The sequence below is a fragment of the Haemorhous mexicanus genome, chromosome 33 (assembly GCF_027477595.1).
Source record: "Haemorhous mexicanus isolate bHaeMex1 chromosome 33, bHaeMex1.pri, whole genome shotgun sequence".
Taxonomy (NCBI): domain Eukaryota; kingdom Metazoa; phylum Chordata; class Aves; order Passeriformes; family Fringillidae; genus Haemorhous; species Haemorhous mexicanus.
Genome location: NC_082373.1, coordinates 317,776 through 332,213, shown reverse-complemented (window position 1 = coordinate 332,213; position 14,438 = coordinate 317,776). Strand labels below are relative to the sequence as shown.

General features: G+C 64.2%; 1 protein-coding gene across 1 annotated transcript; it reads left to right on the top strand.

Annotated features, from left to right (window-relative positions):
- The first annotated feature begins 1,587 nt into the window (after positions 1-1,587).
- ADCY6 (adenylate cyclase 6) lies at positions 1,588-14,021 on the top strand. The gene is made up of 22 exons (XM_059871797.1): positions 1,588-1,720; positions 2,601-3,435; positions 4,886-5,035; positions 5,124-5,245; positions 5,352-5,463; positions 5,530-5,657; positions 6,387-6,545; positions 6,634-6,775; positions 6,855-6,983; positions 7,442-7,467; positions 7,566-7,713; positions 8,376-8,473; positions 8,546-8,633; positions 8,707-8,823; positions 8,903-9,061; positions 10,147-10,322; positions 10,404-10,436; positions 10,976-11,105; positions 11,386-11,649; positions 12,358-12,562; positions 12,995-13,119; positions 13,205-14,021. Exons 2-22 carry the CDS (start codon positions 2,602-2,604, stop codon positions 13,331-13,333), a joined length of 3,474 nt encoding a protein of 1,157 aa, XP_059727780.1. The 5' UTR covers positions 1,588-1,720; position 2,601; the 3' UTR covers positions 13,334-14,021.
- The last annotated feature ends 417 nt before the right edge of the window (positions 14,022-14,438 follow it).

Sequence of the window (14,438 nt, the reverse complement as noted above, 5' to 3'; positions counted from 1 at the left end):
GGGGCAGGCGGGGCCGTGGGGGGCCGCAGCCCACCCACCCCACGCCCCGTGTCCCCGCCATGCCCACGGTGTTGGCCGGTTCCGGTGCTGCAGCATCGCCGGACCGGAGGGGCAGACAGGGACGGCGGGTCGGGGGTGCACCGGGAGCCCCACGGAGCCCCAGCAGGGCCCCCCCATCCCCCGCGCGGCGGGACTTCCGCGTGGGGCCGCAGGGACACGGCCCCGCCGGCGGCTCCTAATTAATGATTAATCAGCGCTCCCCGGGGCCCGGCGCCGGGGCGGGGGGGGGGGGGGGGGGTGGTGCGCGGCCCGGCGCCGCCGCCGCGGGGGAGGGAAGGGGGGGCACCGGGAGGTTCTGCCACGGGGCGAGGGCAGGGCCGGTGCCACGGTCACTCGTGGGGGTACCGGGGTTGGGGAGCGCAGTGAGGGGGTGCCCTGTGCCAGGCTGGGCATGAGGGTGCGTGGAAATGTGGGGGCGTCTGCAAGGGTGGGGGTGTGTGTGTGCAAACAAGGGGGGCTGTGAGTGTGTAAGGGGTGGGTCAGGGTGTGTGTGCAAACAGGGGAGGCTGTGGGTGTGTAAGGGGTTGGTCAGGGTGAGGGTATGTGCAAGGGGGGCTGTGAGTGTGTAAGGGGGTATAACGGAGGTGTGCAAGGACTGTGTGTATGAAGGTTGGGGTGGTGTGTGTAAGGGCTGTGTATGTGTAAAGGTGAGTGTGTAAGGGATGGGGGTACCTGTGTGTGCAAGGCAGTGCGTGTGAAGTGTGTAGGGTGTGGGTGAGGAGGGTGTGTGCCCCTGTGAGTGTCTGTGTACGTGTGCAAAGGGTGTGTGTGAAAGGGCTGCATGTGCAAGCTGCGTGGGTGCACCCGCACCAGCATGCACGCCTGCTGTACCTAAGGGGTTGCACAAGTGTGTGAACACGGGGATTCCTGTGTTTGCACACACATATAGAGGCGTTTATGAGTGCATAACGGGACTGCCTGAGTGTGCAAGGGTGTGCGCGTGCAAGGGCGTGTAACTGTGTGAGGAGGGTGTGGATGTGCAATATCTGTGTGTACAGCTTGGAAAACGTGTGTGCAAGGGTTTGTGTGTGCGTGTGCAAGGGGATGTGTGTGTGTAGGGGTGTGTGCAAGGCGGTGGGTGCATGCCAAAGGGGAGCAGGGGGATTCGTGTGCGTGCAACACACAGGGGGGTTCGTGTGCGTGTGCCAGGGTGTGCAGTGCGTGCGTGTGCAAGGGGGCACCGGGATGTCCGCGGGGGGAAGGCACTGGGGACACTGGGTTGGGTGTGCAAGTGACACACTCGGGGGGGGTTGTGCGGACACGGGGGACCCCGCCGCGCGTGTCCCCGCTGTTCCCGCCATGTCGGTGCGTGTGTCCGTGTCCGTGCGCGTGTGCGCAGCCCCGGGGGTGCGAGTCCGCCCCCACCGCTCCGGGCCCTACCGGGCCGTTCCCGCCGCCGCCGCTGCGCCTTTAAGGCCGCCGGCCGGGAGCGCCCGGGAGCGGATCCGGGCGGGGGGGGGGGGAGGGGGGGCGGGCACCGGCCGGGGCGGGCCGGGGCTGCGCGGCCGCGACCGGGACCGGGGCCGCCACCGCCACCGGGGGCCCGGCCTGGGCGCGAGATGGGGCGGCGGGAACGCGGCGCGGCCGCCGTGTAGGAGCGGGCGGCGGCGGGGCCGTGGCGGGGCGCGGGGCCCCGCGGCCGGCAGCGCCGGAGGCGGAGGTGAGCGGGGCCGCCCGGGCGCACCGGGAGCGGCGGGAGGGGCTGGGGGGGCGGTGGATCGGGGCGGCGGCGGCGTCGGGGATCGGGACCGGGACCGGAACTGGGATCAGGGCAGGGGGGCGACACCGGGCTGGGCCCCCGGGCGGAGGGAGCGGTGCGGCCCCGGGGGACTGCGCGGTGCTCGGGAGGGGGGTCCGGTGCGGCGGGAGCTGCCGGTGCGGTGGGAGCGTCCGGTGCGGCGGCCGGAGGGCGCTGGTGGGTCCCGGTGTACGGGCCGGGCTCGGCGGGTCTCCCGTGCCCGGAGCCGGGAGGGAGGGGAGGAGGGAGGCGGCCGCCGCCACCGGGGCCGGCCTTTCCCAGTGGCCGTTCTCCACCGCCGCTCGCCCGGAGCAGGGACCGGCTGCCACGTCCCGGCTGGTTCCCGGTGCCCCGGGGCGACCGTGCCCGGTAAAACCCATTGGCCGCCGTTCAAGACAAACAGGGCCGGGACGCCCGGGTCGGTCCCAGCTTTGTCGCAGGTCGCTGCACCGGGAAGGGCGGGCTCGGGGCGGCCTCGGCAGGGCCACGCACCGGGCACCAGGACACTGGGCACCGGGACAACAGGAACCCGACACCGGGAACCCAGCGCTGTGCACCAGGATTCTGGCACCGGGCACCCAGCACCGGGACACTGGGGCACCGGGAACCCAGCACTGGCACTTCCCTCAGGGCCCATGGGGGCAAGGAGAGCTGGGACTTGGGCTCTGCATCCCCCAGGCTGGTGGTGGGGGCATCAGAACCCTCCACTCCTTGCACGGCCTCGCACCCCCGTGGACACCGGGGCCCCTGTTGGGGTGTCAGGGTGAGGGACCAAGCTCTGACCCCTCCTCGGTGCCCACAGCATGTCGTGGTTCAGCGGCATCCTGGTGCCCAAGGTGGACGAGCGGAAGACGGCATGGGGGGAGCGCAACGGCAAGAAGGGCCCCCGGCCCCGAGCTGGCCTCTGTGGCCCCCGCTACATGAGCTGCCTGCAGGACCCTGAGATGGAGCGGGGCGCGGGACCCCCCCGGGGGCTGCGCTGCACTTGGCAGGAGGATCACTACGGCAAGAAGGGGCCCGCGGGTGACCTGGGACTCAAATCTGTGGACACGGGCTTGGAGGACGGCGAGGCCAAGGGGCCGAAGGGAGCGGCGGGACGTGGGGGGCGGCTGTCGGCCGGCGAGTGCTGGCGGCGCCTGCTCCAGGTTTTCCGCTCCAAACGCTTCCAGTCGGCCAAACTGGAGCGGCTTTACCAGCGCTACTTCTTCCAGATGAACCAGAGCAGCCTGACGGTGCTGATGGGAGTGCTGGTGCTGGTTTGTGGGGTGATGCTGCTCTTCCTCTGCCTGCCCGGTACCCCCCACGTGCCGGCGGCCGCCGCGCTGGCCGGTGCCACGGCGCTGTTCCTGCTCCTCATGGTGCTGTGCAGTCGCAGCGCCTTCCCCCAGGACTACATGTGGGTGGTGAGCTACGTGGTGCTGGGGCTGCTGGCCGGGGTGCAGGCGCTGGGGACGGTGGCCGTGGCTCCCCGAAGCGCTGCCGAGGGCGTTTGGTGGAGCGTTTTTTTCATCTATATCACCTACACGCTGCTGCCCGTGCGGATGCGGGCGGCCGTGCTGGCCGGGGTCCTGCTCTCCGCCCTGCACCTCGCCATCGCCTGGCACCGCAACGCCGCCGACCCCTTCCTCTGGAAGCAGGTAGGGACACACCTGGGAGGGGCTGAGCCCCGCGGGGTCCTGCCCACCTGCAGGTGGGACCTCCTGTCCCTGAATCCCACTCTGCAAATTTGGGATTTTTTTTTTGCATTTGGTGGAAGGTTCTAGATGCAGGAGGGGCTCCTTGCCTACCCGGGGATAGGGGGCCCTGGGGGAGGTTCCATGCTGGGGTCCCGTGGTGGGGCGGAGTGGGCCCCTCATCCTGGCACAGACCCACCATTGTGGGCTGCACCGGGAGGAAGGGGCACCCACAAAGCCCCTGTTGTAGGGTTGGCGGAAACCCCCGAGGAGGGACACAAGTCCAGGGCACCAGGGCAGGGGAGTGGCCATCACCCAGGGAGGCTGGGATGATGCCAGTGTCCCCTGTCCTGCCTCTCTGAGGTGGTGGGTGCTCCCAGAGGGGTGCTGCTTGCACAGGGGGTGCTGAGGGGTCCCCCATCCCTGGGACCGCGTGTTCCCAGCTCCAGCAGCTCCCCCTCCTTGAGCAGAGCCACAGTCACCCTCGCCCTGCCTGGCCAGAGCCAGGGCCACGTGCCGTCCCCGCGGGGCACAGGGCGAGGAACACAATGACATCCGAGGCCAGCGGGGTCACGGGAAGGGCCGCCCCCCTGGGGAGGGTTCACCCTTTCAGGGCAGAAGCGGTGGAGCTCCGGGGGATGCGATGGGGCCGGGGAGGGGATGTGAGGCCTCTGCTCCCAGTGTCCCAGTGTGCTGGAGCGCTATAAATAGCCCTGGCCCCGGTCCCGCGGGATGGGGACGGGGGAAACTGCAGCTCCCTCCGCAGTCATCTCCGCTTTCTGACTTCCTCTGCTTCCCGAGGGTGTCCCCATGACCCCCATGCTCCAGGACCCCATGTACCCCCGGCTCCTGTATCCTCAGATCCCCCATGCTCTGGTTTTCTACATCCCCACATCTCCACGTTCCCCTTGCCTTGGGTCTCCAGGTCCTCCACATTCACCCTATGCATGTCCTCTGTGTCCCCAAGTCCCCTCTGTCACCCTAACCTGTGTCCTCAGACCTCTGTGATCCCCCTACCCTGTGTCCCCCTTTGCCCCACCTACCCTGTGTCCCAATGTTCCCTTTGCCCTCCATCCTGTGTCCCCAGGTCTCTGCATGCCCTTTTCCCTAGTTTCTCACAGCCCCAAGTCCCCCATGTCCCTGCAGCCCCCTTGCCCTATTTTCCCATGTCCTTTGGTGCCCCACATCCCCCTGACCCTGTCCCCTGCATCCTCCTTGCCCTGTGTCCCAGAACCCCCATGTCCCCCTGCCTTGAGCTCCCATGTTCCCATCCCCACACCCCCCTCTTTGCAGCCCCCTGTCCTCCTCTTAGCAGCACCCACCATACCAAAGCCAAGGTTCTGTGCTGCAGAGGAGGGTGGCAGAGCTGGATGGGGGTCCTTGGGTGGTCTCACTGAGCCCACCTCCCCCCCAGCTCAGCGCCAATGCCCTGATCTTCCTCTGCACCAATGTGGTGGGGGTCTGCACCCACTACCCGGCCGAGGTGTCGCAGCGCCAGGCCTTCCAGGAGACCCGTGGCTACATCCAGGCGCGCCTGCACCTCCAGCGGGAGAACCGTCAGCAGGTGGGACGGGGGATCCCGGGGGTCCCCGTGCTGAGCTGGGGTCCAGCAGCACCCCCTGACCCTGCTGACGGGACTGCTGTGGCTGCAGGAGCGGCTGCTGCTGTCAGTGCTGCCACAGCATGTGGCCATGGAGATGAAGGAGGACATCAACACTAAGAAGGAGGACATGATGTTCCACAAGATCTACATCCAGAAGCATGATAACGTCAGGTACTGTGGGGACAGGTGTGGGGGAGCTTTGGGGGAGGCATCGCCAGGGGAGGGTGTCTGGGGCAGTGTGTGGGCCATCCCCAGCCCGTGCTCTTCCTCCTGGCAGCATCCTCTTTGCGGACATTGAGGGCTTCACCAGCTTGGCCTCGCAGTGCACGGCCCAGGAGCTGGTGATGACACTCAACGAGCTCTTCGCCCGCTTTGACAAGCTGGCTGCAGTGAGTAGAGGGGCTGGGGGACTTCGGGGGGTCCTGGAGCCCTCCTGACATACTTGTGCCCCCCAGGAGAACCACTGCCTGCGCATCAAGATCCTGGGGGACTGCTACTACTGCGTGTCGGGGCTGCCGGAGGCGCGTGGGGACCACGCTCACTGCTGCGTGGAGATGGGCGTGGACATGATCGAGGCCATCTCGTGAGTGGGGCAGAGCTGGGGGCTGTGCCCGTCCCCAATGCCACCACAGCTTGGGGGGCTGCACCTGACCCTGCTGTGCCCATTCCCTGGGCTGGCACATCTCTGGTGCCACCACAATTTGGAGGGCTTCATCCAACCCTGGTGCTGGTGTGTCCCCATTGCCATCACAATGTGGGAGATGGCATCTCCTGGGCTGGCATGTCCCAACTGCCACCACAACCCTGAGGAGCTGTGTCTGCTACTGGTGTGTCCCTGGTGCCACTGCAGCCTGGGGGGACTTGCAATTTTGGCAAGTCCCAGGTGGCACCACAGCTTGGGGGACAGGTCCCATTCCTGGTGCTGGCACATTCCCAGTACTCACCAGTCTGGGTCACAGTGCCTAGGGGGTGCTTGGGGGTGACATGGTGCCATGGAGGGTGCCATGGGGTGCTTGAGGGTGTCATAGTGTGCTTGGGGATGCCATGGGGTGCCTGGATGTGCCGTGGTGCCTCAGCTGCCTGTGAGTGCAGTGGTGCTTTGGGTTGCCTTGGGGTGCTGTGATGCTTGGGAATCCTGAAAGGCCTTTGGGGTGCCTGGGAGTGCCATGAGGTGTCTGGTGCCAATGGGTTGCTGTGGTGCCCGAAAGGCCTGTGGAATCCTGAAAGGCCAAGGGCTGCTTGGGGATGCCTCAAGGCACCTGTGGGAACCACGGAGTGCCTGGGCGTGACATGGTGCCGGTCCCATCCGCAGGCTGGTGCGTGAGGTGACGGGGGTGAACGTGAACATGCGTGTGGGCATCCACAGCGGGCGGGTTCACTGCGGCGTCCTGGGGCTGCGCAAGTGGCAGTTTGATGTCTGGTCCAACGATGTCACCCTTGCCAACCACATGGAAGCGGGCGGCAAAGCCGGGTGAGCCGGGCTGGAGGGGCTGGGCTGGGGTCTGGGGTGGGGGGTGCTGGGCAGGGAAGGCTCAGTACCCTCATCCTTCCATCCCCAGGCGCATCCACATCACCTGGGCAACGCTGCAGTACCTGAACGGGGACTATGAGGTGGAGCCGGGCCATGGGGGTGAGCGCAACGCCTACCTCAAGGAGCACAACATCGAGACCTTCCTCATCGTTGGCTGCAGCCAGAAACGCGTGAGTTGGGGGTCATCTGAGGGGCAGCAGGAGCGTGGGAAAGCTAGGGTCACCCCCTCATGGCCGTGTCACCCTGCAGAAGGAGGAGAAAGCCATCCTGGCCAAGCTGCAGCGCACTCGTGCCAACTCCACCGAGGGGCTGGTGCCACGCTGGGTGCCTGAGCGCTCCTTCTCCCGCACCAAGGACTCCAAGGCCTTCCGGCAGATGGTGAGCAGCCCCAGGAAGGGCATTGGGCACGGGGGGCCCTCACCATGGTGCTATCAGCCACTCACTGCCCTTCCGTGGCTGTCGGTGGCTTCCCCAGCCTTGCCCACAGCCCTCGTGGCTTCCTCCGCTGCCTGCGGGCCTCAGGGAGTTCCTAGGTGGCCCCTGGTGCTCAGCAGACCTTGGAGATCCTCCTTGTTCTTACCAGTCCAGGGCACCCTCAGGGGTCTCCCATCCTCACTGGTGTTGGACATCCCCCCTAGATCCCTCCATCCTCCCTTTGCAGACCCCTGGGAACCTCTTGTCCTTGCCAAAAACAATTGGGGACTTCTCCTGCCCCATTTACCCCTGGAACTCTGTCCTCCATCCTGGGCCACCCTGGGGGGTGTCCCGTGTCCTTGTCACTCAAGAGGGTTGCCCCCATCCTTGCCAGTGTCTGACCCCTCCCTTGTGTCTCCCAGGGCATCGATGACTCCAGCAAGGACAAGTAAGTGTTCCATGCTGGGCTGCTGGGGGGTTGTGACCAGCCCCTCCCTGGGGCAGAGCTGGGAGCCTGGGAGGGTCCTGACCCCCCCCATTCCCCAGCCGTGGTGCCCAGGAGGCCCTCAACCCTGAGGATGAGGTAGATGAGTTCCTGAGCCGGGCCATCGACGCCCGCAGCATCGACCAGCTCCGCAAGGACCACGTCAAGAAGTTCCTGCTCACCTTCCAGACCCCTGAGCTGGAGAAGAAGGTTGGGGGGCCCTCTGTTCCCTTTGTTCTGGACCCACCGTTCTGTCTCTTGAAGTCCCCTCTGCCCTGACCCCATCAGCATCTTTGTCCTCCCATCTCTCCTCCATCCCTTGGGGTCTTCTCTGTGCTGGTTTCATGGTGCCTCCACCTTCTCAGCCTCATCCCCTCCATTCCATCCCCTGGGGTCCCCCCTGCCCTCTCTCATCCCCTGGGGTCTCCCCATCCCCTCTCATCCCCTGGGGTCTCCCCATCCCCTCTCATCCCCTGGGATCCCCTCCCTACATCCCATTCCCTGCATCCCTGGAGTCCCCCCCATCCCATGCCTCAGAGTCTTCCTGTCCCCTTTTCCTCCACCCTCTGGGGTCTCCCCTTTTCCCTCCATCCCATTTCTTGCATCTCCTGGGGTTCCCCATTCCCCTCTATCACAGCCTTTGGGATCACTCCTGTCCCCCCGTATCCCATCCTCTGGGATATCCCCAGTCCCCCTTCATCTGCATCCCTTGGGGTCCTCCCATTTCCCTCCATCCTGTCCCCCAGGTTCCCCCCATTCCCTTCCACCCCATTCACTGGTGTCCCCTCAGTCCCACCTCTATTCTTCCCCTGAGGTTCTTGGGGTCCCCCCCTCTATCCATCCAACCATCCCACCTCCCCCTGTCTCCTCAGTACTCCAAGAAGGTCGATGACCGTTTTGGTGGCTACGTGGCCTGTACCCTCCTTGTCTTCTGCTTCATCTGCTGCCTCCAGATCCTGGTGTTCCCCCAGTAAGTGCTGCAGCCCCCCCAAATACCAGCTCTGATCCCCCAACCCATCACTCACCTCCCACCTCTCCCCAGCTCCTTGCTGATGCTCGGGGTCTACGTCAGCATCTTCATCCTCCTTGCTGCCATCCTCTTCATCTGTGCCATCTACTCCTGCGTCACTGTGAGTACCTGAGGGCTGGGAGGGTTTTTGGGGGGCTCGGTCATGCCTGACAGGCTCCTTGGTGCCCCCCCAGCTCTTCCCCACCGCCCTGCAGCAGCTCTCCCGTGGCATCGTCCAGTCCCGTGCCCGCAGCACCGGCATCGCCGTCTTCACCATCCTCCTCGTCTTCATCGCTGCCTTTGTCAACATGGTAGGGTCACGGGGGTCTGGGGGGTTTTGGGGGGTTGTGGGGAGCTGTGGGGCACCAGCTCACCCCTCTGGCCCCCCAGTTCTCCTGTAGCCGCGTGGCCCTGCGGGACTGTGCTGCCCGTGAGCTCAATGTCACCCCCGGGTCCGTGGGGCCCTGCCAGCTCCGTGCCCTCAACTTCTCCCTGGGCACCCCCATGGGCTCCTGCCACAGTGACGGGCTGGCCTGTGACTTCCCCGAGGTGAGTGGCCGTGGGCACCGCCTGGCACAGGGCATGGTTCTCACAGGGGTCCCTGCTGGTGCCAAGTCCTCCCTGGGTGCTGGTAGAGGGTCCCCATGTGTGCTGTGTCTCCAGGAATGCTGGCACAGGTCTCTGTAGGCATTGTGTCCCCAAGGGTGCTGGCACTGGGTCCCCATAGGTGCAGTGTCCCCAAACATGCTGGCACAGAGTCCCTGAAGATGCAGGGTGCTGGAATGGGGTCTCTGCAGGCACTGTGTCCCCAAGGATGCTGGCACAGGGTCCCAGAGGGTTCAGTGTCCCCCAGCGTGCTGGCACTGGGTCCCTGTGGGTGCAGGGTGCCAGCACAGGGTCCCCACACACACGGGATGCTGGAACACTGTGTGTTGCTTGGGTCCAAGGTCCTCAGTGGGTGCTGGCACTGAGCCCTTGAGGTTGCTGGGTGCTGGCACAGTGTCCCCAGGGGTGCAAGGTCCCTGGGCGTGGGGAGGTGCTGGGATTCCTGGGGTGCTGCAGGAGTTCCAGGGGTGCTGCAGGGTTCCCAAGGGTGCCATCCAGTGTTCCCGAGGCACTGAAGGGGTTCCTGGAATGCTGTCTGGGGTCACTGGGGTGCTGCAGGAGTTCCTGGGGTCCCAGCTGTTGTTCCCAGGGTGCCATTCAGGGTTCCTGGGGTACCATCCATGGTTTCTGGGTGCCATCTGGGGTTCTTGGGGTGCTTCAGGAGTCCTATGGTGTTGGGTGGTGTTTCCAGGAGTGCCATGTGGGGTTCCCAGTCTGCTGCAGGGGTTACTGGAATGCTGCAGAGTTCCCATGGGTGCTGTCCAGGGTTCCCCAGCAGTTCCATCCTGGGTGAGGTCTGGGGTTCCTGGGTTGCCATCTGGGGCTCCCAGTGTGCTGCAGAGGTTACTGGGGTGCCATCAGGGATTTCCAGGAGTGCCTGCCAGTATTCCCAGGGTGCTACAGGGCTTCCTGGAATGCCAGTCCTGGTTCCTGAGGTGCCATCTGGGGCTCCCGAGCTGCTGCAAAGATCCCAGGGGTACCATCTGGTGTTCCTGGGGTGCCGCTGCATCCCACCATGTGCCCCCCAGTACTTCAGCTACAGCGTGGTGCTCAGCCTGCTGGCCTGCTCCGTCTTCCTGCACATCAGTAGCATCGGGAAGCTGCTGCTCATGGTGGCCATCGAGGCCACGTTCCTGCTGTTGGTGGAGGGGCCTCACGCAGCCCTCTTTGACAATGCCGACCTGCTGGTCCTGGCCAACTCCCTGTGAGTGTCCCCAGTCCCCCAGGGGTCCCCACCTTTGAGCTGTGTCCCCACCCCACTGACCCCTGGCTCCTGTCCCCACAGGCCCCCCTTCAACATGACCCAGGGAGGAGAGTGGTGAGTGGGAAACTGGAGCCAGTGGGGACCTGGATGTAGGGGTGTGAGGGGGAGCAGAAGCAGGAGGGTCCCTTGGGGGTCTGTGCTGCAGTGTTGGGGGGTGGGTACAGCCTCAGGGTCTCTGGTGTGGGCTCAGCTTTGGTGTCTGGGTGCAAATTTGGGGCTCCTTTGGGTGGATGAGTGGATTTTTGGGGTCTACCATGCAGATTTAGGGTCCCTGGGATGGGAAGGTGAATGTTTGGGGTCTTGGATGCAGCTTTGGGGTCCCTGAAGGGTGTGAGTGCATCTTGGGGATCTGGGTAGATCTTTGAGTCTGAGTGCAGGTTTTGGGTCTCATGGATGAGTGGGTGAATCTTTGGGGTTGGGTGCATGTTTGGGGTTCCCCTGGGTGGGTGAGTGGGAACGTGGGGGTCTGAGTGCAGATTTGGTGTCCCTGGAGTGGGTGGGTGGATCTTTGGGGTCTGGGTGCATCTTTGGGGTCTCTGGGTGGGCAGGGATGGGTCCCCCAGCCCACCTCAGGGGTCCTGGGGGTCCTACAGCCCAGCAGAGGGGAAGGTGGCCCTGCGCTACGTGACCCCCGTGGTCCTGGCCGTGTTCGCCCTCGCCCTGTACCTGCACGCGCAGCAGGTCGAGTCCACCGCCCGCCTTGACTTCCTCTGGAAGCTCCAGGTAGGACCAAGGTGTGGGGGGCTGGGAATGACCCTTTTCCTGAATCCTGAGACTGGGACCGACCCCCTTCCTGCACCCCAGGACTGGGGTGACCATGAGGCTGGGACCAACCCCCTCTCTAAACCCCAGGATTGGGGTGACCATGGGGCTGGGACCAACCATTTCCCTGCACCCCAGGACTGGGGTGACCATGAGGCTGTGACCAACCCCAACCCCACACCCTGATGCCAGGGTGGCCGTGGGGTCCTGTGTCAGCTCCCACCTGGGTCTGTGCCCACAGGCAACGGGCGAGAAGGAGGAGATGGAGGAGCTCCAGGCCTACAACCGGCGGCTGCTGCACAACATCCTGCCCAAGGACGTGGCCGCGCATTTTCTGGCACGGGAGCGGCGCAATGACGAGCTCTACTACCAGTCCTGCGAGTGCGTGGCCGTCATGTTCGCCTCCATCAGCAACTTCTCCGAGTTCTACGTGGAGCTGGAGGCCAACAATGAGGGTGTGGAGTGTCTGCGGCTGCTCAACGAGATCATCGCCGACTTCGATGAGGTGCTGGGGCAGAGAAGGGGCGAGGGGGTGCATGGGGGTAAAGTGCACAGGGATGGGGTGCAGCAGATGGGGTTCATGGGGCACTGGAGAGGCTGTGGAGCAGTGGGGATGAGGTACAGGGTGTACTTCACCCTTGGAGAAGCCATGGAACAGCTTTCATGGAGCCACAGGAACTGGCGCAGGGCGTGCTGGAGAGGCTGTGGAGCAGCATTGATGGAGTGCACAAGGATGAGGTGCAGGAAGATGGGGTGTTGGAGAGGCTGTGGAACACCAGGTTTGGGGACAGGGTGCAGGAGATGAAGTGCATGGGGTGCTGGAGAAGCTGTGGAGCACCATGGATGAGGATGAGGTGCAGGAACCCCAGACACAGGTTGTGGGAGAGGCTGTGGAGAGCACTATGAATGAGGTGCAAGATGGAATGCACAAGGTATGAAGAGCCTGCAGAGCACCATATTTGGGACAGGTTGCAGGAGATGGTGTGCAGGGAGTGTTGGAGGGGTTGTGGAACACTATGGAGGAGGTTGGGGTGCAGGGGATGTGGTCATAGGGTGCTGGAGAGGCTGTGGAGCAGCACTGGTGGAGCCACAGTGCAGGGCGCTGGAAAAGCCATGAAACAGCATTGATGGAGCCACAGGATGGAGTGCAGGAGTTGGGGTACCCATCGCCCTGTCGAGGTGCTGTGGGGGTGACCCCAGCCCATCCCCCCAGATCATCAGCGAGCAGAAGTACAGGCAGCTGGAGAAGATCAAGACCATTGGCAGCACCTACATGGCGGCATCGGGGCTCAACGCGGCCACCTACGACCGCGAGGGCCGGAGCCACATCGCAGCACTGGCTGACTACGCCATGCACCTCATGGAGCAGATGAAGTACATCAATGAGCACTCCTTCAACAACTTCCAGATGAAGATTGGTGAGCCCTTGCACACCCCTTGCACGCCCCTCTGCACCTCCAGCCATCCCTTGCTGTTGTTTGTGGCTTTATTGCTGGCGGCTCTTGCAACCCTTTTTCCTCTCTCACCCCTCTTCCTTTCTTAATCACCTCTTCTTTTTCCCTTTCATACCCCATTTTCCTCTCTCACGCCCCTTTTCCTTTTATACCCCTTTTCTCCCCTCCTGCCCTTTTTGCCTTCTTGTAACCCCTTTTTCCCCCTCACCCCCTTTTCCCCTCTCACCTCCCCTTTACTCATCACCTCCCCTTTTCCCCTCCACATTCCTCTTCTCCCTGTCACTCTCTCCTTTTCCAATCTCACCCCCCCACCCCTTCTTTTCCCCTCTCACTCCTCTTTTTCCCCTCTTTCCCGAGTGTGGGGGTCATCCCTGACTCTCAACCCTGTCCCCCCAGGCCTGAACATGGGCCCAGTGGTCGCAGGGGTCATTGGGGCTCGCAAGCCCCAGTATGACATTTGGGGCAACACCGTCAACGTCTCAAGCCGCATGGACAGCACTGGGGTCCCCGACCGCATCCAGGTCAGTCAGGGATGGGAGGGACAGAGGACACCTACCCAGAGACCCCTCAAGGTCCCCCCCCTTACCCCCGTGTCCCCCCCTCCAGGTGACAACAGACCTGTACCAGGTGCTGGCTGCCAAGGGCTACGTGTTGGAGTGCCGGGGGCTGGTCAAGGTCAAGGGCAAGGGGGAGATGACCACCTACTTCCTCAATGCGGGCCCTGGGGGCAGTTAGGGGGGGTCCTCAGGGTGTCCCCCCACGCCGGGGACTCCCCCAGCCTGTGCCAAGCGCAGGCAAAAAAAAAAAAAAAAAGGAAAAATCCCCAAATACACATATTAAAAAAAAAAAAAGGGAGAAATAGACACAAGGAGGTGGTTGGGGGGTGTGGGGAGGTAACCCTGTGCCCCCCCTCCGCGGGTGTTTTAGGGGGTGTTTCCCAGCCCTGCACCGGGGTGTTTTTTGTGGGAGGGGGTCATGGTAACCCCCCATCCCTTTGCTGAACCCCCCCATGTGCCAAAGAGGGGAGATGGGCCCCCCCCAGAAAAGGGACTGCAGGGGGTTTTGGGGGCAGGGGGTCCCCAGCCCCCTCCATGTGCCAAATTGAAGTGCCGCCTGCGGGGGTGGGGAGGCGCAGGCCCAGCATCTCCGCAGCCCCCTCACCCCCCGGGGGTCCCAGCTCCCTTCGGGGGGACTGTGGCGGGGAGGGGGGGGAAGACCCTCCCCCTTTTAAATGCAAAAAAAACCTAATGAAGTGACTTTTTTTTTTCTTTTATTTTTTTTTTTGGAAGCAGTTTTGGGGCGGGGGGGCTCAGCCCGGGGGGAATGGGCGGGGGGGCACTGGCCCCCTCACCCCAGCGCAGACCTGAGGTACTTTGTCCTTCGTGTGTACAGATAAATTATATATAAAACACTTTGGATACGAGCTGTGGCCTGGCCTGTGGGGCGGAGGGGCTTACCGGGCTGCCGGTTGGGAGGGGGGCTCGGGATCCCGGGATCCCAGTGGGGGAAAACACCGGGAGCCGGTGAGGAGGGGTCCCGGAGGGCGACACAGCGGAGTCCCGGTGCGAGGTGGGGGAGTCCCGGTAGGGGAAAGGTGGTGAAAAGTCAGTTGGGGGGCACAGGCAACGTCTTGGGGCTGCGGGACCCCGGTAAAACCGGATCTTGGAGGGGTGGGGGGATGCCGCTGCTCCCGGGGTACGGGGGAAACATACCGGAGGGATACACTGAGGTCCCGGTGAGGAGGGGGTCTCGGGTTGGAGTGCCACACCGGTATCCCGGGGCTCCTCGGGTGTCAGTGCGTAGAAGGGGGAGCTGAGAAGCCGATGGTGGGGCCACGGTG